General features: G+C 35.1%; 5 protein-coding genes across 7 annotated transcripts in view; 3 read left to right on the top strand and 2 right to left on the bottom strand.

Moving 5' to 3' along the window:
* Window positions 1-7: 7 nt before the first annotated feature.
* bcn92 (LYR motif-containing protein bcn92) lies at window positions 8-531 on the top strand. The gene is made up of 3 exons (XM_088050138.1): window positions 8-183; window positions 233-353; window positions 403-531. The coding sequence occupies exons 1-3, from the start codon at window positions 107-109 to the stop codon at window positions 469-471; spliced, it is 267 nt and encodes an 88-aa protein (XP_087906264.1). The 5' UTR covers window positions 8-106; the 3' UTR covers window positions 472-531.
* On the bottom strand, window positions 523-4,383 carry Mat89Ba (nucleolar protein 6 Mat89Ba). The gene is made up of 6 exons (XM_088050130.1): window positions 4,192-4,383; window positions 2,432-4,134; window positions 1,874-2,331; window positions 1,265-1,822; window positions 706-1,217; window positions 523-656 (listed from the first exon to the last, which is right to left on the bottom strand). Exons 1-6 carry the CDS (start codon window positions 4,207-4,209, stop codon window positions 534-536), a joined length of 3,372 nt encoding a protein of 1,123 aa, XP_087906256.1. The 5' UTR covers window positions 4,210-4,383; the 3' UTR covers window positions 523-533.
* A 166-nt stretch (window positions 4,384-4,549) lies between these two features.
* On the top strand, window positions 4,550-5,555 carry LOC148180984 (uncharacterized). The gene is made up of 3 exons (XM_088047894.1): window positions 4,550-4,815; window positions 5,103-5,282; window positions 5,332-5,555. Exons 1-3 carry the CDS (start codon window positions 4,736-4,738, stop codon window positions 5,522-5,524), a joined length of 453 nt encoding a protein of 150 aa, XP_087904020.1. The 5' UTR covers window positions 4,550-4,735; the 3' UTR covers window positions 5,525-5,555.
* A 2,370-nt stretch (window positions 5,556-7,925) lies between these two features.
* Window positions 7,926-8,557, bottom strand: LOC148180985 (uncharacterized). Its single transcript, XM_088045448.1, has 3 exons — window positions 8,278-8,557; window positions 8,114-8,232; window positions 7,926-8,063 (listed from the first exon to the last, which is right to left on the bottom strand). Exons 1-3 carry the CDS (start codon window positions 8,351-8,353, stop codon window positions 7,926-7,928), a joined length of 333 nt encoding a protein of 110 aa, XP_087901574.1. The 5' UTR covers window positions 8,354-8,557.
* Window positions 8,558-8,646: 89 nt separating this feature from the next.
* Window positions 8,647-16,800, top strand: part of HnRNP-K (Heterogeneous nuclear ribonucleoprotein K) — a 65,068-nt gene continuing 56,914 nt past the window's right edge. For 2 of the 3 annotated variants that reach the window (XM_088050165.1, XM_088050168.1), the window contains exon 1: window positions 8,647-8,738. The gene's annotated coding sequence lies outside the window, so the exon portion shown is untranslated. Of the gene's footprint in view, window positions 8,739-13,753; window positions 13,775-16,800 lie in introns of those variants that run through there. The other variant, XM_088050167.1, reaches the window with a different exon arrangement.

Consider the following 16,800-nt stretch of genomic DNA (forward strand, 5'->3'; position numbering starts at 1 on the left):
AAAATTTGAATAAACAAACCACGATGACGTTTTGAGGTTAGGTTATTTGTCAGAGAAACATAACCTCTATCTTTAGCTCTCAACGCCGAAGAGTTCAGTTTCAAAAATGAGCCAAAGACAGGCCTTGCAACTCTATAGATCTTTAATAAGAGAATCTAAGAAGTTCCCTTCGTACAATTTTAGGTGAGTATTATGTTAGTTTTTGATGAAACTGATTTTTTTGGGTCATCAGGCAATATGCTTTAAGGCGAATAAGGGACAGTTTTAAAGAAAATAGGAGTTTGAAGGATGCAGAAGTTATACGAAATAAATTAGATGAAGGGGCGGCCAATTTAGAAATTCTCAAAAGACAGGTAATTAAATTTCATGTTTTTGTTTGTATTGCATCACAGTAAGTTTTAGGTGATCATAGGACAGCTCTACAACACCGATAAACTCGTTATTGAACATGTGATGTCTCAAGCCAAGTAATCTGTTTATTGTTAGGTCCTAGAAAGTGTGATTGTAATAAAATAGAGACTATTTCAGTTATTTCATTTCTTTTTGTCTATTGATTTTACAAGTCCTTGCCCTAAGATATAAAAATCTTCAATTATTCCATCCACATTTAGCACCAACTTGTCGTCATTCAGTTTTCTTCCATTCACGTGAGAAACCTGGAAAAACTCAATTAGCAACAAAATATTTAAATTGAGACGTTTCAACCTTAAAATCTCGACTTTCTAATGCTTTTGGAATCCACAAAACTCCAATAATATTGCCTCCATAGCTATCATGGAAAAAATTTGCAAACTCGCCGTAATAACTCCGCAATTCTTTTAAATAACACTGCACTGGATTAAAACCAGTGACTGGAACCTTTGTGCTTTCTTTATCATTGAACGCTGAAAGCACAACTTGTCCTTCTAACTCATCGCTGATAACTTGTTCATGTCTCACAGGGTTCAAAAGAGGCCGCAAATAAATGATAAGATCATAACCGTCCAAATTAGGGATAAAGAGACTCTTTTCAGTGATCAAGCTCTCATCTCTGATAATCTTTATGACATGCGTTAATGTATCGCCAGCGAGATGCTTCACCCTCCTGAGAACCTCTTTCGATGGAGCTGATTTGGTAAACAAAGACTCACAGTTATCGTACGGCGTTGCAATGACCAAATTGGGATAAGCTTCTCTGCTTTGCAGAAGTTTGGAGTCGATTTCCGTCATCGTCTCCTCTGAAAGTAAAGTTTAGTTAAACGACAAAATTACTAGAGTTACCTACTTGTAATTTCATCGTTGAAATTAACAATCACTGCTTGTATTTGCCATTGAAACTCTGCGAAAAACTTTAAAAAGCGTAAAAATCCAATTTGTGGGGTGTTTGGAATATTGAATGCCGATTGGTTTATAAACAGAGAAGCACTTAGCAAATTAATAACTTCATCTGGAAACTGATGGTGGTCAATCAATTGCGCCCTTAGCCATCGTTTGATCAAAGCAGTAGTGGGACCAAAACAGGGAAACTGGGACTGTAAACCCTTCAAAGCTCCCACTAGTTTGGGTAGGATGTGTAGTCGCATTTCCTTCTCTCTGCTTTCTGGGGTGTCTTTATAAACAGTAGTGCCATTATTCGTCGACTCCTTTTTCAAAAGACCTATTTCTCTAGATATGTACAATCGGTACCTGAAGACGTAACCCTCGAACAAAACATCGAAGAAATCTGGACGAACGCTGGACACAAGATGGTGTTTTTTCGACAAAAGCTTCGAAATTTGCAAATAAAAAGCTGTCTTCATGTTACGTAAGGTCACTAGATCTTTTGGCCACTTTGAACTGTGCTCTGTTAAATTACAGAATTATTTTCAAGATATTCACAGGTGAAATAGATTACCTAATTGAAGAACACACTCCACAGGCTTGACGTATCGTGGTACAATTCCCACTCGTTTCTCGTTGATCACGATATTATTTTCTAAAGTTGTAGTAACTTTACCGCCACACTTATAATTTGTGGCAACTGGGGGAAAAACATCCGTCAAACTAAACATGTCGGAAACTCCTTGAACTCCTGTTATAGCCAGAGGCATTTCCAACGCTCTTAATTTTTTCCCCAAGTTATCGCTCGCCGCGACTGCTCTCAACGAACATTCTTCATTGGTTCCCATGGGATATGATGCTGTAACTTTTTTATTGACCAATAAATCTTCAAAATCATTGTAATGTAATTTATAGCTCAGATTCAATTTGCGCCTGATGATCAAATTTGTGATTTTCTTGATGATTTCACGCCTTTCTTTTACCGTCTCAGTTTTGAAGTAAACAGCCACACAGACAGACCCGTCTTTGAATCTAAAAAAAAGTTCTTGTTAGTCTTGATTTTATTCTCACCACAGAAATAACACGTAAACTTTATCTAATCGGTTAAAAAAATCTTTCAAGACGAACTCACCGCCGATCGGAGGACAGTTCGCCCCAAAATTCTCTAAACTCCTTTTCTTTTGGGTCATTTAAAGCTGGACCTAGCTCCAGAATGCTGAAAGCGGTGCTTGGATCCAAAGTAAGTCCAAACGAAATTTTATTCGACAATTTATTTTCCACTCGTAATGGAACGATAAGAACAGCCCGTTTATTAAATCCTCGTTCCAAAACTTCTCGTATATGTTTCACCACAAATAACGCATCATAACCCAAGAATTTCGTCCTACATTCATCATCCGCCAGGGCCAAAATATTTTCAAATTTCGATTCACTTTTTAAGTTTAGAATTAAATCATACTGGAGCTCGATTGGTAGTTTCGTGATAAAAAGAGAATGGAATGAGTTAATTCCGTCGTCGTCCAGAAGTTTGAAAGCCGTTGTACACTCACTTTTCAACTTCTTGTACATGTTAACAGTTACAAATGCCATAACGTTGTAATAGCCGGTTTTATCAAGAAAAACGACATCATAATTAGCCTGAAATTCATTCAGAACTTCGCTCTTCAAATCGTCAGCCAAAGAAATCGGAGTGGTTGTCAAATCTGTTTCATTAATAAAGTTCCAAAAATTCCGAATGATCTGATAGGAACTCATATGTTTGTTTATTCGTTTTTTCATAAATAAAAACGAAATGAAGTACAGAATTAGTTCTCCAGAAATTGATCCAAAACCCACATTTAGTTCTCTTTGCGCCAACCAAACATAAATTAGTTTAATTGCTTCTTGAGCGTTCGGGAGTTGGGACAGAGTTTTAGAAATGAAAGAATGATTTGTCGTTAGACTGACATCATGGGCAAGTGAAGCGTTATAAAACAAAGTCGGAGCTTCGGATATCGCCCCATTACTAAATACATTAACTTTAATATTGTTCATATCTGCAGCAAAACGCGACGGTTTGAAATAGTTTTCTGTTGGGGTTGCAAAAATTCGAACGGTAACTTTGTCATTTAGTTTGATTTCTAAAATCTCCAATAAGTCGTTGTCATTACAAAAAGCCCATGTGATTTCGCCCCCTAATTCTTTCCTTTTCAAGTAGTAACGAATATAGGCCAAATAGTAGTGTTTCTTCACAAAATAACGATTGTTGAGGTAGTCTTTCACATTAAAACAAGCTCTAGGAATTTTCAGATTTACGTTCGTGACTAATTTAGGTCCTGGGAGAGCTTTAACACTGTCTAAACCAAAAAGTTCAGTGCTTTCTGGTTTTATGAATTTTACAACAACATCTTGATCACATTTCATGGAATCATTTGCAATGGCATTGATAAACTGATCAGTTTCTGACAGTCTTTTCTTATTTTTGACCTTTATATCTGACAAAGAAATGCTGTGGTCTGGTAATTCATCCAAAAATGTCTGAAATGCCTCATACCACTTTGTGAATGTCTTCTCATGTTTATTTTTGATTTTGACTTCCTTAATTAGTTCCTCAATTTGTAATCTAAACAAATTGTTGTTGTACAAATTTTGCGTTTCTTTAAGCTCATTTAACTCTTCAACTGTGGGCGGTTTATACAGCTCATTTCTAGATTTCTTCGTTTTTTCTGAGGTTATGTCTTCATATTTCACTTTTTTCATAGGAATGGAGTTTTGTTCCGGCTTCCTTCTTTTGTTATTACTTTCTTCATTGAGACTCTCGTCATCCTTATAGGAGTCTTCACTCATATCTTGTTCCTTCAAGAGAAAATAAAAAGTTTGTAGAATTAACCTCACTTTTGGAAAAGTACTTACTTCGTCCGGGAGATGCATTTTAGATACTAGTCAAATACTATTATTTAAATAAAACAGCACTAATTGCAATAAGTATAAAAATCGTCGATTTAGTTTTGTGAAAATTTTATTTTAAATTGACACGTGCAATAGCAACAACCACAGGCAACAACACAACTACTTATTTTATCTACTCCAGTAGTTCGAACTGTTTCGGCTTCTTGCCTACTGCGTGAAAATAAGAACTAATTTGAAAGTTTGCTTTTGTGGAGTAAAAAAAATAACACTGCAAATAAACGATAGTTTTTACGTTTTTACAGGTTGATAAAATTTAATTAAATTAAATTTAATTACTCATTTTGTTTTTTTGGGTCTACTTTGACAGCTGCCTACATTACCGGCGTATGTAAAATGTCGTATGATGTTGAATTGCGCATGTCTTTGTCGTTAAATTCTTTTCAAAACTTTTTGTTTGTGCTCTTATCGCGCGAAATTTCATAGAAAAACGGATAGTTCTGCCATAACGTGTTTGATTCGAGTCGAAATTAGCGTTTATTTTAGTATCATGAATGTGTACCACAGTGATCCACAACTGGCATTGACCACTCTGGAAAAAATAGCGGAAGAGATCCCTTCAGGCGTCAGGTACGAAATGTCAATGCCCTAAGCTTTGTTGAAATTCTTTGTAACGGCTCTTTCTCGTTTCCATTTTGACACCTACATTTACTTTTGTCCGTTCTTACTGCTTCGGGTATTTGCATTTCCAACTGAGGAATGATCAGTTAGGACGTGACTAGTGCAAATATGTTGTGTTTGCAATCATATTGCACCGGTCCCGGCCTGATTGCTCTTCCAAAGCAACAAGGGGGGTCGTTTATTACTTCACCAGGAATAAGATAAATTTGAAGGGATAATGGCTTTTTGGGTTGTAGTGCTGCAGAGGCTGGAGAAATTCTCACCACTGCAGAGTGTCCTAAGGAACTCATTGATGGTCTTCAAGCTGCCATGACAAAGGAGCTCAAGAGTAGTCTTAATGAGTTTTGGGATTCTCAAAACGTGAACCAAAAACTGGAAGAAGCCAAGAACTTTAATCAACATAAAAAGGATATTAGGTATACTTTGATATTCTTACTTCGTGTGTTAACTGCTACAGTTTTGTAGAGGATGCTTGTCACCACAGGATTTGGCGAATGTTATAATAGCGAAAAATCTGCAATTACTAAAGGACAAGTTAGCGGTAAAAATACAAAAACTGGATGAAGAGAATCAAAGTTTAGAAACATGCTTGAGTTCCAAAGTGGAGTTAATTAACAAACAAATGACTGCTGTTAAGTCACGTAATTTTCTTTTGTAAATGTAGTAAAAGTAAAAATGTAATTATAATGTATACAGGGTGTCCCAAAACAGGCGTGCCAAAGTGTCGGTAAGTTGTCAATTAGGGTCCCTGCAGCTTGAGAAAAATATTTAAAAAAATTCATTATCATATTCAGAGTTTTCTAAGCGTAAATTTTAAGAGTAAATTTGGCAACATGATACATAAAAATATTGTACCCACGTACACATTTCTTTTGTATCCATAGAAATTAGAAGGAACAATGAAGAAGCAAAATTCGACATTTAAAAAGTCAAATGCCAAATTTTGAAGCATTTCAAAATGAATTATAGTATTAGAGATTACTGTGACATGTACCAAATACTTGGTGCTGCTAACGGCAATTTGAGATTAGCCCAAAGGATGTACCAGCAACGTTATCCTAATCGACGACAACCCTGTCGAGTTACGTTCCAAAGATTGGATCAGCGCGTAAGAGAGACTGGAAGGATAGATTTGGGAGAAAATATAGTGGGAGACCAAGAACCACAAGAACCCCTCAACTTGAAGAAGTTGATCAGGTTGAAGAATTTCCAAATAAAAGCATTCGCTAAATTGCTCGAGAACTAGAAGTCAATTCTAGCTTAGTAGGAAGAATCTTGAGGACGGAGAGATTGCACCCTTATCATTACACACGAGTTCAAGCTCTGGAACCTGACGATTATAATCGAAGGTTGAATTATTGCAACTGGGTAATGAATCAACAGAATCAAAATCCTGAATTTAGTGTACGTAATGTGTTATGGACTGATGAAGCAACATTTACGCGAGAAGGAGTTTACAATTATCATAATCATCATTACTGGTCCATTGAAAACCCTCATGTGTTCAGAGCAAGTAAACACCAGCAGAAGTTTTCAGTTAATATGTGGGCCGGAATTTTAGGAAATCGCTTGGTCGGTCCTTTCATTCTTCCAAATCGACTAAATCACCAAAATTTTTTAGAATTCCTAAATAACGATCTCCAACTTTTTTTCGATGATTTACCTCTAGATATTTTGCGCCAAATGTGGTTCCAGTTGGACGGTGCACCAACTCACCATGCCGGTCCAGTGCGTGAATGGCTAAATACAAATTTTCCTCAAAAATGGATCGGCAGAGCAGGTCCTGTTTGTTAGGTGTCTTCAAGCCAATGGTCGAAACTTTGAACATTTGCTTTAAACCTTCTAAAATTGAATGTTTTTTTAATGCATTTTTACATAATAAATCTCAAAAGAAACTATTTTTAAAATGGTAGAGGTAATTCTCAAAGACTAACAATAAGTATTTCTTGTTTTATTACGCTTCGTTTCGAAACCTTAACCATTTTCAGCAATGAAAAATTTTATTATCAATGTAAAACGAGAAATACATTCACTGACGAATAGACAATGCACAGTAATAGTGACTGAAGTGATATAATAATAACGCAATAAATAAATATTGAAATTTTACTAGAACGCTGGAAAACACCAAAGGTTCCGATTCACGATGACATAGTTTTATGAGATTATTGTTTCATGAGAGCAAAATGTCCGTAAAATGTTCATTTGGATGCTATTTCACTATGAACTCCAGGATTCCCACCACTCAGAACAAAACCAGATTTTGAAGGGCTACATAAGACCAGTCAGAGCTTCATGTTATCGCTTTTACCTCTGCCAAATTCAGATACAAATCGCTCGTGGCAAAGCACTTTCCTTTTCTATTTCAGAACAGCAAATACCGCAAATTTTGGTGAAGGAAAACATTGACAGCTCTTATTGACATACACAACATTGACTTCTATTAACAATGAAAATTTTAATTGTTATGGTTACGACGTGGGGTGGTAAAGCAATGTTGTCAAATGATTTTTCAGGTGAAATCGACACTTAAATCTTCTGAAAGTACAAGAAACAATGTAATAAATTACGCTCAAAAGCATCTTATATCATCCAAAGATCTTAACAGAACCCAATGCATAGCTCTAATAATTTCAAACATAAAAATAAAAGTGTTCAAATGTTGTCTTTTGGAGCCCTGTATCTTAAAAACTACAACAGATTGAATTTGTTTAACACTTTTCTCGGGTTTTTTGAACCTTCACCACCAACGTAGTAATAATTTGGCACGCCTGTTTTGGGACACCCTGTATAGTATGTATTGGACAAGATTTAACATGAATTAGGAAGTAGGTTTAAGGTTTTTTCTTTCATTATCTCTTCATTTGTAGCAATCTCACTGCCAAGCAATGAAACATTTTGTTGTAGCTTAGATATTTCATTGTCAGAGTAGCCGTCTATGTCTGCAATTGAAATGATGAATTTCTGTTTTAATAAAAAGGAATAGAGCATGGACAAAATTTACAGCACCCCAAATTCTTTTTATTCATGGTCTACTCCAGTACCCTTTCATCTATAAACTAATGACCTGTTTCATTCTGCTCTTCAAATTCCTTCAGACTGTCTACGTATCTTTTAGTCTTTTCCACATAATTCTCATAAGTTAGTTGCGCATTAATTTGTTCCATTTGCGTTTGCTGCAGTTGTAAAGTAATGTCCTATGAATATGAATTAAGAGATAAAATTCGGGTCAAATGCGCATGTTTACCGCAATAATTGTTTGATAATATTCAATACTTCTTTTTGATTGTTTAATTATGTACTCCAGGTGGCCAATTTGGTTGTTGATCAAATCAATTTGGTTTGAAATCCCGTCTATCTCATGGTCTGAAAAATACAATAAAATCTAAGCTTCAGACGGGAGAAACTTACTAATGCGATTTTTGACTTCTGTTTCGGAAACACTTTCGGCTCGATGAGAATTTGGAAGGTTTAGTTCGTTTCCCATTTTTTCAATTTCGAAAAGACAGTGCGCGGTTGGTAACAAAGAGGACTGTAGACAAAGTTACCACAAGAAGTTAACAGTTTGTTGTTGATTTTTTCCCTTTTGTTAAATTGAAGGTTGTTTTGGTAACGAGGTTTGTTTTCTTGGGTTTATTCAATTTGAAACGGTTTTTGATATCGGAAAGTCGGTATTGCAGGTATTTTCTAATTGGTGTACAAAGATGGCGTCAACGTCGTGTTTTCAAACAAAATGTCGGTCATGCGTGTTCCAAGGGGTATGTGCTTTATCAACAAGCATACATAATTTAGCATCTTCTGACGCCATTGCCGTTTGTAACCATTTTTTTCGTGTTTTTTGAAATTGTGTTTCCTTCTCCATATAGCGCCAGGTAAGTCTTGCATTTATTTTTCGTAAAAAAACAGTAAACAGGTTTCGTTGTGTTGTTGAGTCGCCGGTTGGCGAGCCTCCCTGACCGTTACAAATCAAGTCAGTCCCTTTGTCTTTTGCGTTGCCATGTGATAACGAACAATAATAACGTTTGCGAGGTAATTTCGCCCATGAACAAAACTTGTCTTTCTTGTAACCTCAATCGCATGTTTGCGATAATGATTTCATGTGGTCAATCGAATAATTTGTGTATTTTTACGTTTGTCGTACCAATAATGTTCCCTAGCAACTCCGGTTTGCTACAAGGGGGAAATGCCTTTAAAGAAGTAATATTTTATCGTGATGTGCACCACATTCAATTTACCCGACATTAGGCTTATCGTCAATCAATACAAATGCATGGACTCATTCTGTTTGTTTTCCGACCAATTCCACGTACATTTGTTTATTAGTAAGGGCCCGGTGTCCACACAAAGGGACGCCGCAAATTCCACTTACACTGTCGTCCCGTTGGCAAAAGGCCATGGTCTTACACATTTGATTTAATGCCCGTAACGTTTAGAAAATTCCTCCGAGAACATTGCCAATGTCAAGGAAAACACGTTGAAGAAAAAAATCACCAGCGTGTCTGGTCGGCGGTAACAAAGAGCGCGGTCGATTGTTGTCGAAAGAAACGTTGGTTGCGGCTGTCGTTGAAAACGGACGATTTCAACACATTCCTCTAAAACAATCGATTTTTGAAAGGAAGCGTGCCAACATTTGTTTTTTCGCAATATGTTGATGTTTGAATTCTCGCACTTGCTGATGGAGATGGCACAGATAAATCGTGTTCACAAGAAACGTAATTGAAGTCTCATGCAAAATCGATGATTTTATCTTTCTAATTAAGTTTATGCAAATTTGTCAAGGTTGTGTGTAAATTTATATCAAAGTTAACAGTTTTAAATGCTTTTCAATTGAATGTGATGAATTAATGATGGCTCCAACTTTACATAAAGAATTGTGGTTACACAGTGGGACGAAATGAATTCTTTAGTATTCAGAATATCGAGTTATTACCGGCTGTAAATTGTTTATGAGAGGAAATGTATTTATGAAACAACTCTTTGGAGTTCATTATTTTTGAACGAAACGAGGAAATTATCGCCGGTCTTAACCACATCATAAAATACTGATACTGTGCAAGAGAATCAAAAATTGTTTATTTGAATAGTGCAAAAATAGACAGGTTATGGCTTTTTCCTGGTGCCGATTACATCCAAAAAGCAGATTGTGGCCATGATTAGGATGGCAATCAATTTTCAACTTTGTTTCTTATCGATTGAAGGCGTTCTTTCCATTTTGAAAGCCAAAATCGTCAATAGTATATTACGCAACTAGAGCGGTGAATAGCCAAATACGCACTAGTGATAACATTGGATAGAGGCAAAGCAAAATGCAGTAATTTCTTGAGTGCATATTGGCCTTATATTCGTCTTGGGTCTTATTCTTTTACCTACGTTATTCTACTTCATTTTGTCACTTGTAATAAGTGTGAGTGTGCGAATATAACCTAATCAAGATTTGATTAAAATTTGTTGCAATAGAAAATAAATTCGTCTCCCAACTGAAACACCTTAATTTAGGATGTTTATTTAGCACTCACGATTATAAATAAAATGAATGAAAATGGCTTGACAATTTAATTCATTGCACTTTTGAAGATAAATTAATAAAAATGGATTTTTGGAAAAAAAAAATGTGGCACTAGACTTATTTGTTTTAGGAAAGAATTGTAATTATATACCAAGGGAGAGAAGATATTTTTTTGGCTTGAGTTTTATTATTATTCGAGATTCAAAGGATCGAGAGAAATTAGACAGTGAGAGTTAGAGAAGTCTTCTTTTTTGTGGTTTATACATATATTTACATTCGCACATTATTTACATTCGTACATTAGCACATTCGCGTTTACAAAGATAGGTTTATATTATAGTATGTAAGTTTACTATTTATTAAGCTTACATATCACTCGATCATTAAAAAAAAGCATTTGGGATTAAATTATACTAATTTAATTTCAAAGGTAATACATATCAATTTAGAAACGTTAGATTATGAAAATTTAAGAATTTAAAAATAATAAAATAAATTCATACATAAACGCTTGTGGTCAAGAATATTCTTAATTGTGGTCAATAACTCCGTTTTCTAACATAATCTGCTTTATTATGTATTCAATCTGTTTTTTTTGTTTTCTTTAACGAAGCTGTAGATTTGAGCTAAGGATAAAGTACATTTAATTCTTCCACTCCATTGAATGTAAATGAATCGGAATATTTGATTGGTCTGCCTTTTGGCTCAAGAACAATGCTTTTTATCGAATATATTCTGTATTAATAATAGAAACAAATCCATTCAATAAAAAGCATTCATTGTGAATTATTATATTTAGTTCATGGTAATAACTGATGTAAATTCGGATGAGCAAAAAGCGGGTGCAGTAATTATTCATCCTGTAGAAATGTTTTTGTTATGTATTCGTGGCAAAACTTCAAAAATATGTCGTATAGACCTTTGTCCGAATAAAATAGATTGTCTCCTAAACTTGGATTCCGACTCATCTATCTTTTTTTGTCTAGAAGTGGTCTGAAAGCTACGAGCTTTTAATTGTGCTTCCATTTATTTTTAGCTAAAGTTTTCTGTGTTATTCCACCAACATGCCGTTTTTAACGGTTTAAAATTAGTATCCAAGTTGGATGAAGAAAGTTTTAGAATACATGGTTCAGACAATCTCATCTCTTACATTCTGGGGGAAAATTTTGTGAAAAAAACACGACATTGAATGTACATCAGGATTTTAGTAGTCATATTTTAGTTTGAAACATAAAAGGGCGACGTAGATCAAAATCTAAAATTTATACCAGTTTCTGTGCTGTACCCGATTGGGAGTGCTCCTTGTCGACGTTTTTAAGCTCCTGTATTTTCGTAATAAATTCTTCGATCTGATTTTGCTTATCTTCCTTTATTTCCGCACTCTTCCGGCATTCTGTAAACTTTCTTTTACTTCGTTGACGCGGTCAAATCAAATTCAGACTCGTTCTAATGCATTAGTAGCTGTTCTATATTATGTAAATAAACGAAATATTCTCATCTTCTAGTATATGAATACAGATCACCGCTTAAAATGCTAATTTGAATACTACGAATCGTCCCGACGTTTCCTAGTCTGTCTACTAATAAATTTTTAATGACAGTTTTACACTATAACAGAAAGTTTCAATTTAAGGAATTCTAATTCATGATTTACAACATGTTTAACGGTGCTTTGATTAGAAGAAAATCGAACGCCCCGTTATTTTTCCAACAAATATATTTTTCGTGCTGGGCCCGGTTCAAGTACAATGAACTATTTTCAGTTGTGGGTCAACAAAATTGTCTCAGAATGTGCCAGGACGTGATTTATATAATTTGGACAAACACACGATAAATTACACGAGCTGTTCTTCTTGGAGTTTAGTTCCGAGTTAATTATTACTACTATACACTTTGATTAATGTCTCAGTTGTATTTCATTCAGTGGTTGTAGAAAATTCTCGAAATTGTTTTTAATGAAATTAGATCTTTTTTCTTGAATAATGGTGGAAGCCAACAAAGTTTTGTTTTAAAAATACAGACGAACAACTAAATTATGGTGGCTTCGCCAATCGGTGCCACATGTTTTTCTTTGGCGAGTAGGAATATAATAAAAATAAATATAAACGAAATCGTGATAGATTTCGCTAGGCTCGACAGTTTCCCATTTTATAGGTTTGTTTTCAAAATGAAGTCTTTATAAGAGGAAGCTTTAAATCAGACATTTTTTTGTAAAAAAAATCGATGCAAAACCCCGTAGCAGTATGACGTAAATAATAGACAATTGGACTCAACTAGTAGAAAATAACGTCCGCGATAAGAATCTAAAACTTATTGATGTAATGATGTGCAATCGTGTTGAGAGGAATGATCGCCTGGGGGAAGTCTTTTGTTCGCAAGACTTCCACAATGCGGCTAAGAAGTGAAGATATCGATTCTTTAGATGTGGTCCTTTTTGATAAGTTAATCCAGAAGAGGTATGCCAATCAGGGCGATTAGTGCTCCCACAAGGAGCTGCTTTTATATTTTTTCGGGGATTACATTGCAGGAGATAAAACATTCTTGTGTGATACAGTTATGTTGTCATTATCGAGCTTTTCGACGTGTAAGCCGATACTTCCATTCCATTTGCTTTTTTACTACCATTAGATGGCGCGAAATAAAACGCATATGGGTTAATAATTTCGTCAAGGCGGACGAAAGTGAGAGTGAAAAGCGAATGTAAAAGTGGAAATTCGTAGTCAGGTGAGATGTCTGGAACAAAAACTGAAGTGGTAATAATGTTCAAGACTCTGTGGGTGTTATTTATTTCAAATTGGCAACGCTTACATAATTTAATTGGAGAGTTTTGCCTTCGAGTGTGCTGATCTTCCTTCAACAGCAGAGTTGCATTCGAAATTTACAAGTGCAAACTCAGCAAACTATATTGGTAAATGATCCATTGATGGGGGTTTGTGAACTACCAAGTTCTATTGATGTAGACTGATTGGTTCCAGTAAGCGTTGTAACGTCTTAATTGGTCATATCTCCTCGCCCCACAATTTGAATATGAATATCATCGTCGATGCTACAACCTCATACATACATTTTTTCTGAATCTCTATTAAGTCTATACCTTCGAAAACACACTAGTAATCCCTTTTTTCTATAAACTTATCTTTTTTAACATCTTGGACATCTCTAAAAAATATGATGATTATTATGTTAGCTTCAACAACCATAACTTCTTTTTTGGGACTCGTGGTCGTCCGTTCTCTATTCTTTTTTGTTTTGGCAGAGTTTCTTCTCTAACTGTTCAAAAATTTTGTCCGTAGGATGCCTACGTCGTCACGATAACACTTCCGCCACTGCTGCATTCTTCTTGAACTCACCAGAAATCAACATCATATCGATTCTTTTCATCATTAGAAAGCATTTTGCAAGGTGCGTAAAAGCAAAACACTGTTTTGTGAGTTGAAACTCCTGGCAATTGATTGTGAAAATTATGAAATTAATCCAGTAATAAACGCTATTTGGTGACAGATGACTGTTCAACTGATGCTTTTTCGGCTTTTACCTACATTTTTTGTCAATTGATTCTACTTGTCTTCACCAATTACCGTGTTTTGTTTGGTAGTGTATTTCAAAAACACCCTGTAGGTTTGATAACATTACTGAAATATTTGTTTTAGTAACAACACAATAATTATCTATTATAGAAAAACCAGTGTCAAAATAATGTACAGTAATCTCGCGAACAGCTCATAGCGAAGCTCTCTCACATGCACCCTCTCGTTTGATTTAAAATCACAGCAGTGTATTGACTAATTTTCAAATCACTTTCATACTTGGCAGTAGTTATTATGGAAAGTATAAAAAAACTGGAATATTTTTGCCAGTCCATTTCTGGGAAAAAAAATCGGATTCATCTTCTTAAAAATTTGAGTTGGTTGAAATGCAGCAAATTCCATTTGACCTTTCGAAATAGTATTGACTTTACTAATTATACCTTTCTTGAATATTAATGTGAAATCAGAATTTATGTTGTTTTATTACAGTCTTATCTCCATTTCTATCTAATAATACAAAGTTAAATAAGATAAAACAAAACAATGTGCTGGAAACCGAGAAAATTTAGAAGGTTCAAAAATTTGCACCTCGATCACGCGCGGGAGAAATGAAAACGTGCAAGCATTTTCCAGAGAAATTTAAAATATCTCATTTATACTTATTATTCTCTCGTGTTGCATTGTCATTAAACGTCATGTGCTGACTAAGACCCCTAAAGACCACCTGCCAAGCATGTCAACCCCTATTCATAAAAGTGTTTTTTTATTCAACATTTTTCATCATGCAACTGACATCGCGGTATGGGCCTTTTTAACTACGAAACCAAAAAACTCGGCAACAAACGAGGCCATTTTACTAAGTGAAAATGGTCCATGACAGCGATTAATTAAAGAAATGGCGACTAGATAAATACCGAAAGAGGCGCGGTGGTTGCTGTAAAAAGTGATTTGCGGGTAAAGTTTATGTTTGGGAAATTACAAACCGTGCTACAGCCTCTTAACATTTGTTTTTGTAAATTACGAGAACATTTACTTAAATCTCGGATCAGACTAATGCGAACGGTTTCTCCACGTTGCAATTCTTCTATCTTTAATTAAAGTGCAGCTCTGTTTTATTACTGGAAATGCAGATAGTAGTTTTCTATGGGTTTTATCGGAAATTTGAATAAACCAAGGTAATTGCGTCTATATATCCGTTTAGAAAGTAAAAAGGAAATCTACATCTCCAAGATTTATGCTTCCACAGAATTTTTTATTCGTTGAATCTGATGTTCCCGGTGGATGATGATGGGTCAAGGTACAGTTGTCAAATGTATTACTTTTAATTATGTAGTTATTTTAGTAAGCAATAAGTAATTGACTTGCTCAGAGACTACTCTTGCTTTTGTTGCATTTTTTGCAGTGCAAAATACAACATTCCGATGAGAATAACAGCTGGATTTCAAGGTTGTATCCTGCGGTCATGGTAATTCGTTTAGTGGTCCACTTTAGGTTGTTTTTATTAAGTCTCATTAATCCTCACCTAGACTTGGTTAATAATTCGTAATTTATAAACCCCTGTAGTTACGGCAAATTATTGATTCATTAAGTTTGGCCGGTGCGCATTTTAGCTTATAAGCAGCGAGACGGAAGTAATTCAACGAAGTTAGTGGACAAATAGAAGAGAAACCTTGGTTTCTTGTTTATTGACGGGCTTTTGACAGTGTACACCAACAAGTTTAATTATGGTATTGAACACGAGAAGAAATAACAAAGAAGACAGTTTTCCCTATTTAGTAGTACAAGTGGAAAATTATCGGTTATCGAGCGCACAATTATTATTACTTTACAATCAATTTGCTGGAGTGCCTGAAAAGTTTTTCTTTGCTATCAAAGCGATATAAGTTTTTTCCGTTCAACCAGAAACTCTTGGAGCTTTGCGTGATCAAAGATCTGTTCGAGTAAGTAATTGAGCAATTTCAAGGGTCCGATTTAACATCCGGTCAGTTTACACACAAGTCGGAAATACAGTTTTCCGCAGTGGATAGGTGTAAACAATTAAAAGATAAGCCGCAATCTAATCTTGTCGCTTATAATTTTTGTAGACTTTTCGTGACACAGATTTTAGAAAAACCAGTTAAGAAACAATAATTGAGGGGTTTTGTCTTTGGCATGTTTTAAATCCAGATTTTGATCTTTTTGATTAAATTTTTGTATCGAGGTGTAATCATAATCAGGGACATTATTGACGTCTCATCTAATGACAACAATTTGTATCTCGTTTGAAGGGCTTTGCGGCGTAATATTCAGGTAATGGCGATTTAACTATGGTGTGGGTGAAAATTACCACACAAAGGTGAAGGTTCCCATTTTGTAATTTTCGAATACATGAAGATTGTTACCAACATTTAAGTGTTAAAAAAGGACTAAATGTCGAAACACTTCACCGCATTAGTGAATGTGGCAACTAAAAGGAACGGTGGTGTTTTTGTGGTTGGCACAATTGACTTGGATGGGTGAAAGCTAACAAACGACAAAGAGTAGGAAGAAGTGTAGAGGAAGCATTGAATTGACATTTTTAGATCATTTAGCGACAAGCTTGGAATGCAAGATTTTTATTTTTGCTGATTTATCTCGAAATGGTTTTGTTGAAAAGAACGGTTTTTCTTTTTTACAATGTATGCCATATTCCGCAACGATTCACGATTATCAACAAATTCTTTTCTTTGAATTGGCTTTCTAGATAACATTAAAGTTTGTTGAATTGTATCTGTACCATAGAGAGTTGTTTGTAACGAGCATTGGTTGGTTGTTCATTTCTCCGCGTATTTCTACCACAGGTGTTCGCTCGAAATTCAAGTTTTATTTATAAACTTGAAATCTTAATGGAACGCAGACGATTTAATTTTTCTCACCTTCAGT

The sequence above is a fragment of the Gnatocerus cornutus genome, chromosome 1, assembly GCF_029298725.1.
Source record: "Gnatocerus cornutus isolate USDA-ARS CGAHR chromosome 1, icGnaCorn1.1, whole genome shotgun sequence".
In the NCBI taxonomy this organism is placed as follows: domain Eukaryota; kingdom Metazoa; phylum Arthropoda; class Insecta; order Coleoptera; family Tenebrionidae; genus Gnatocerus; species Gnatocerus cornutus.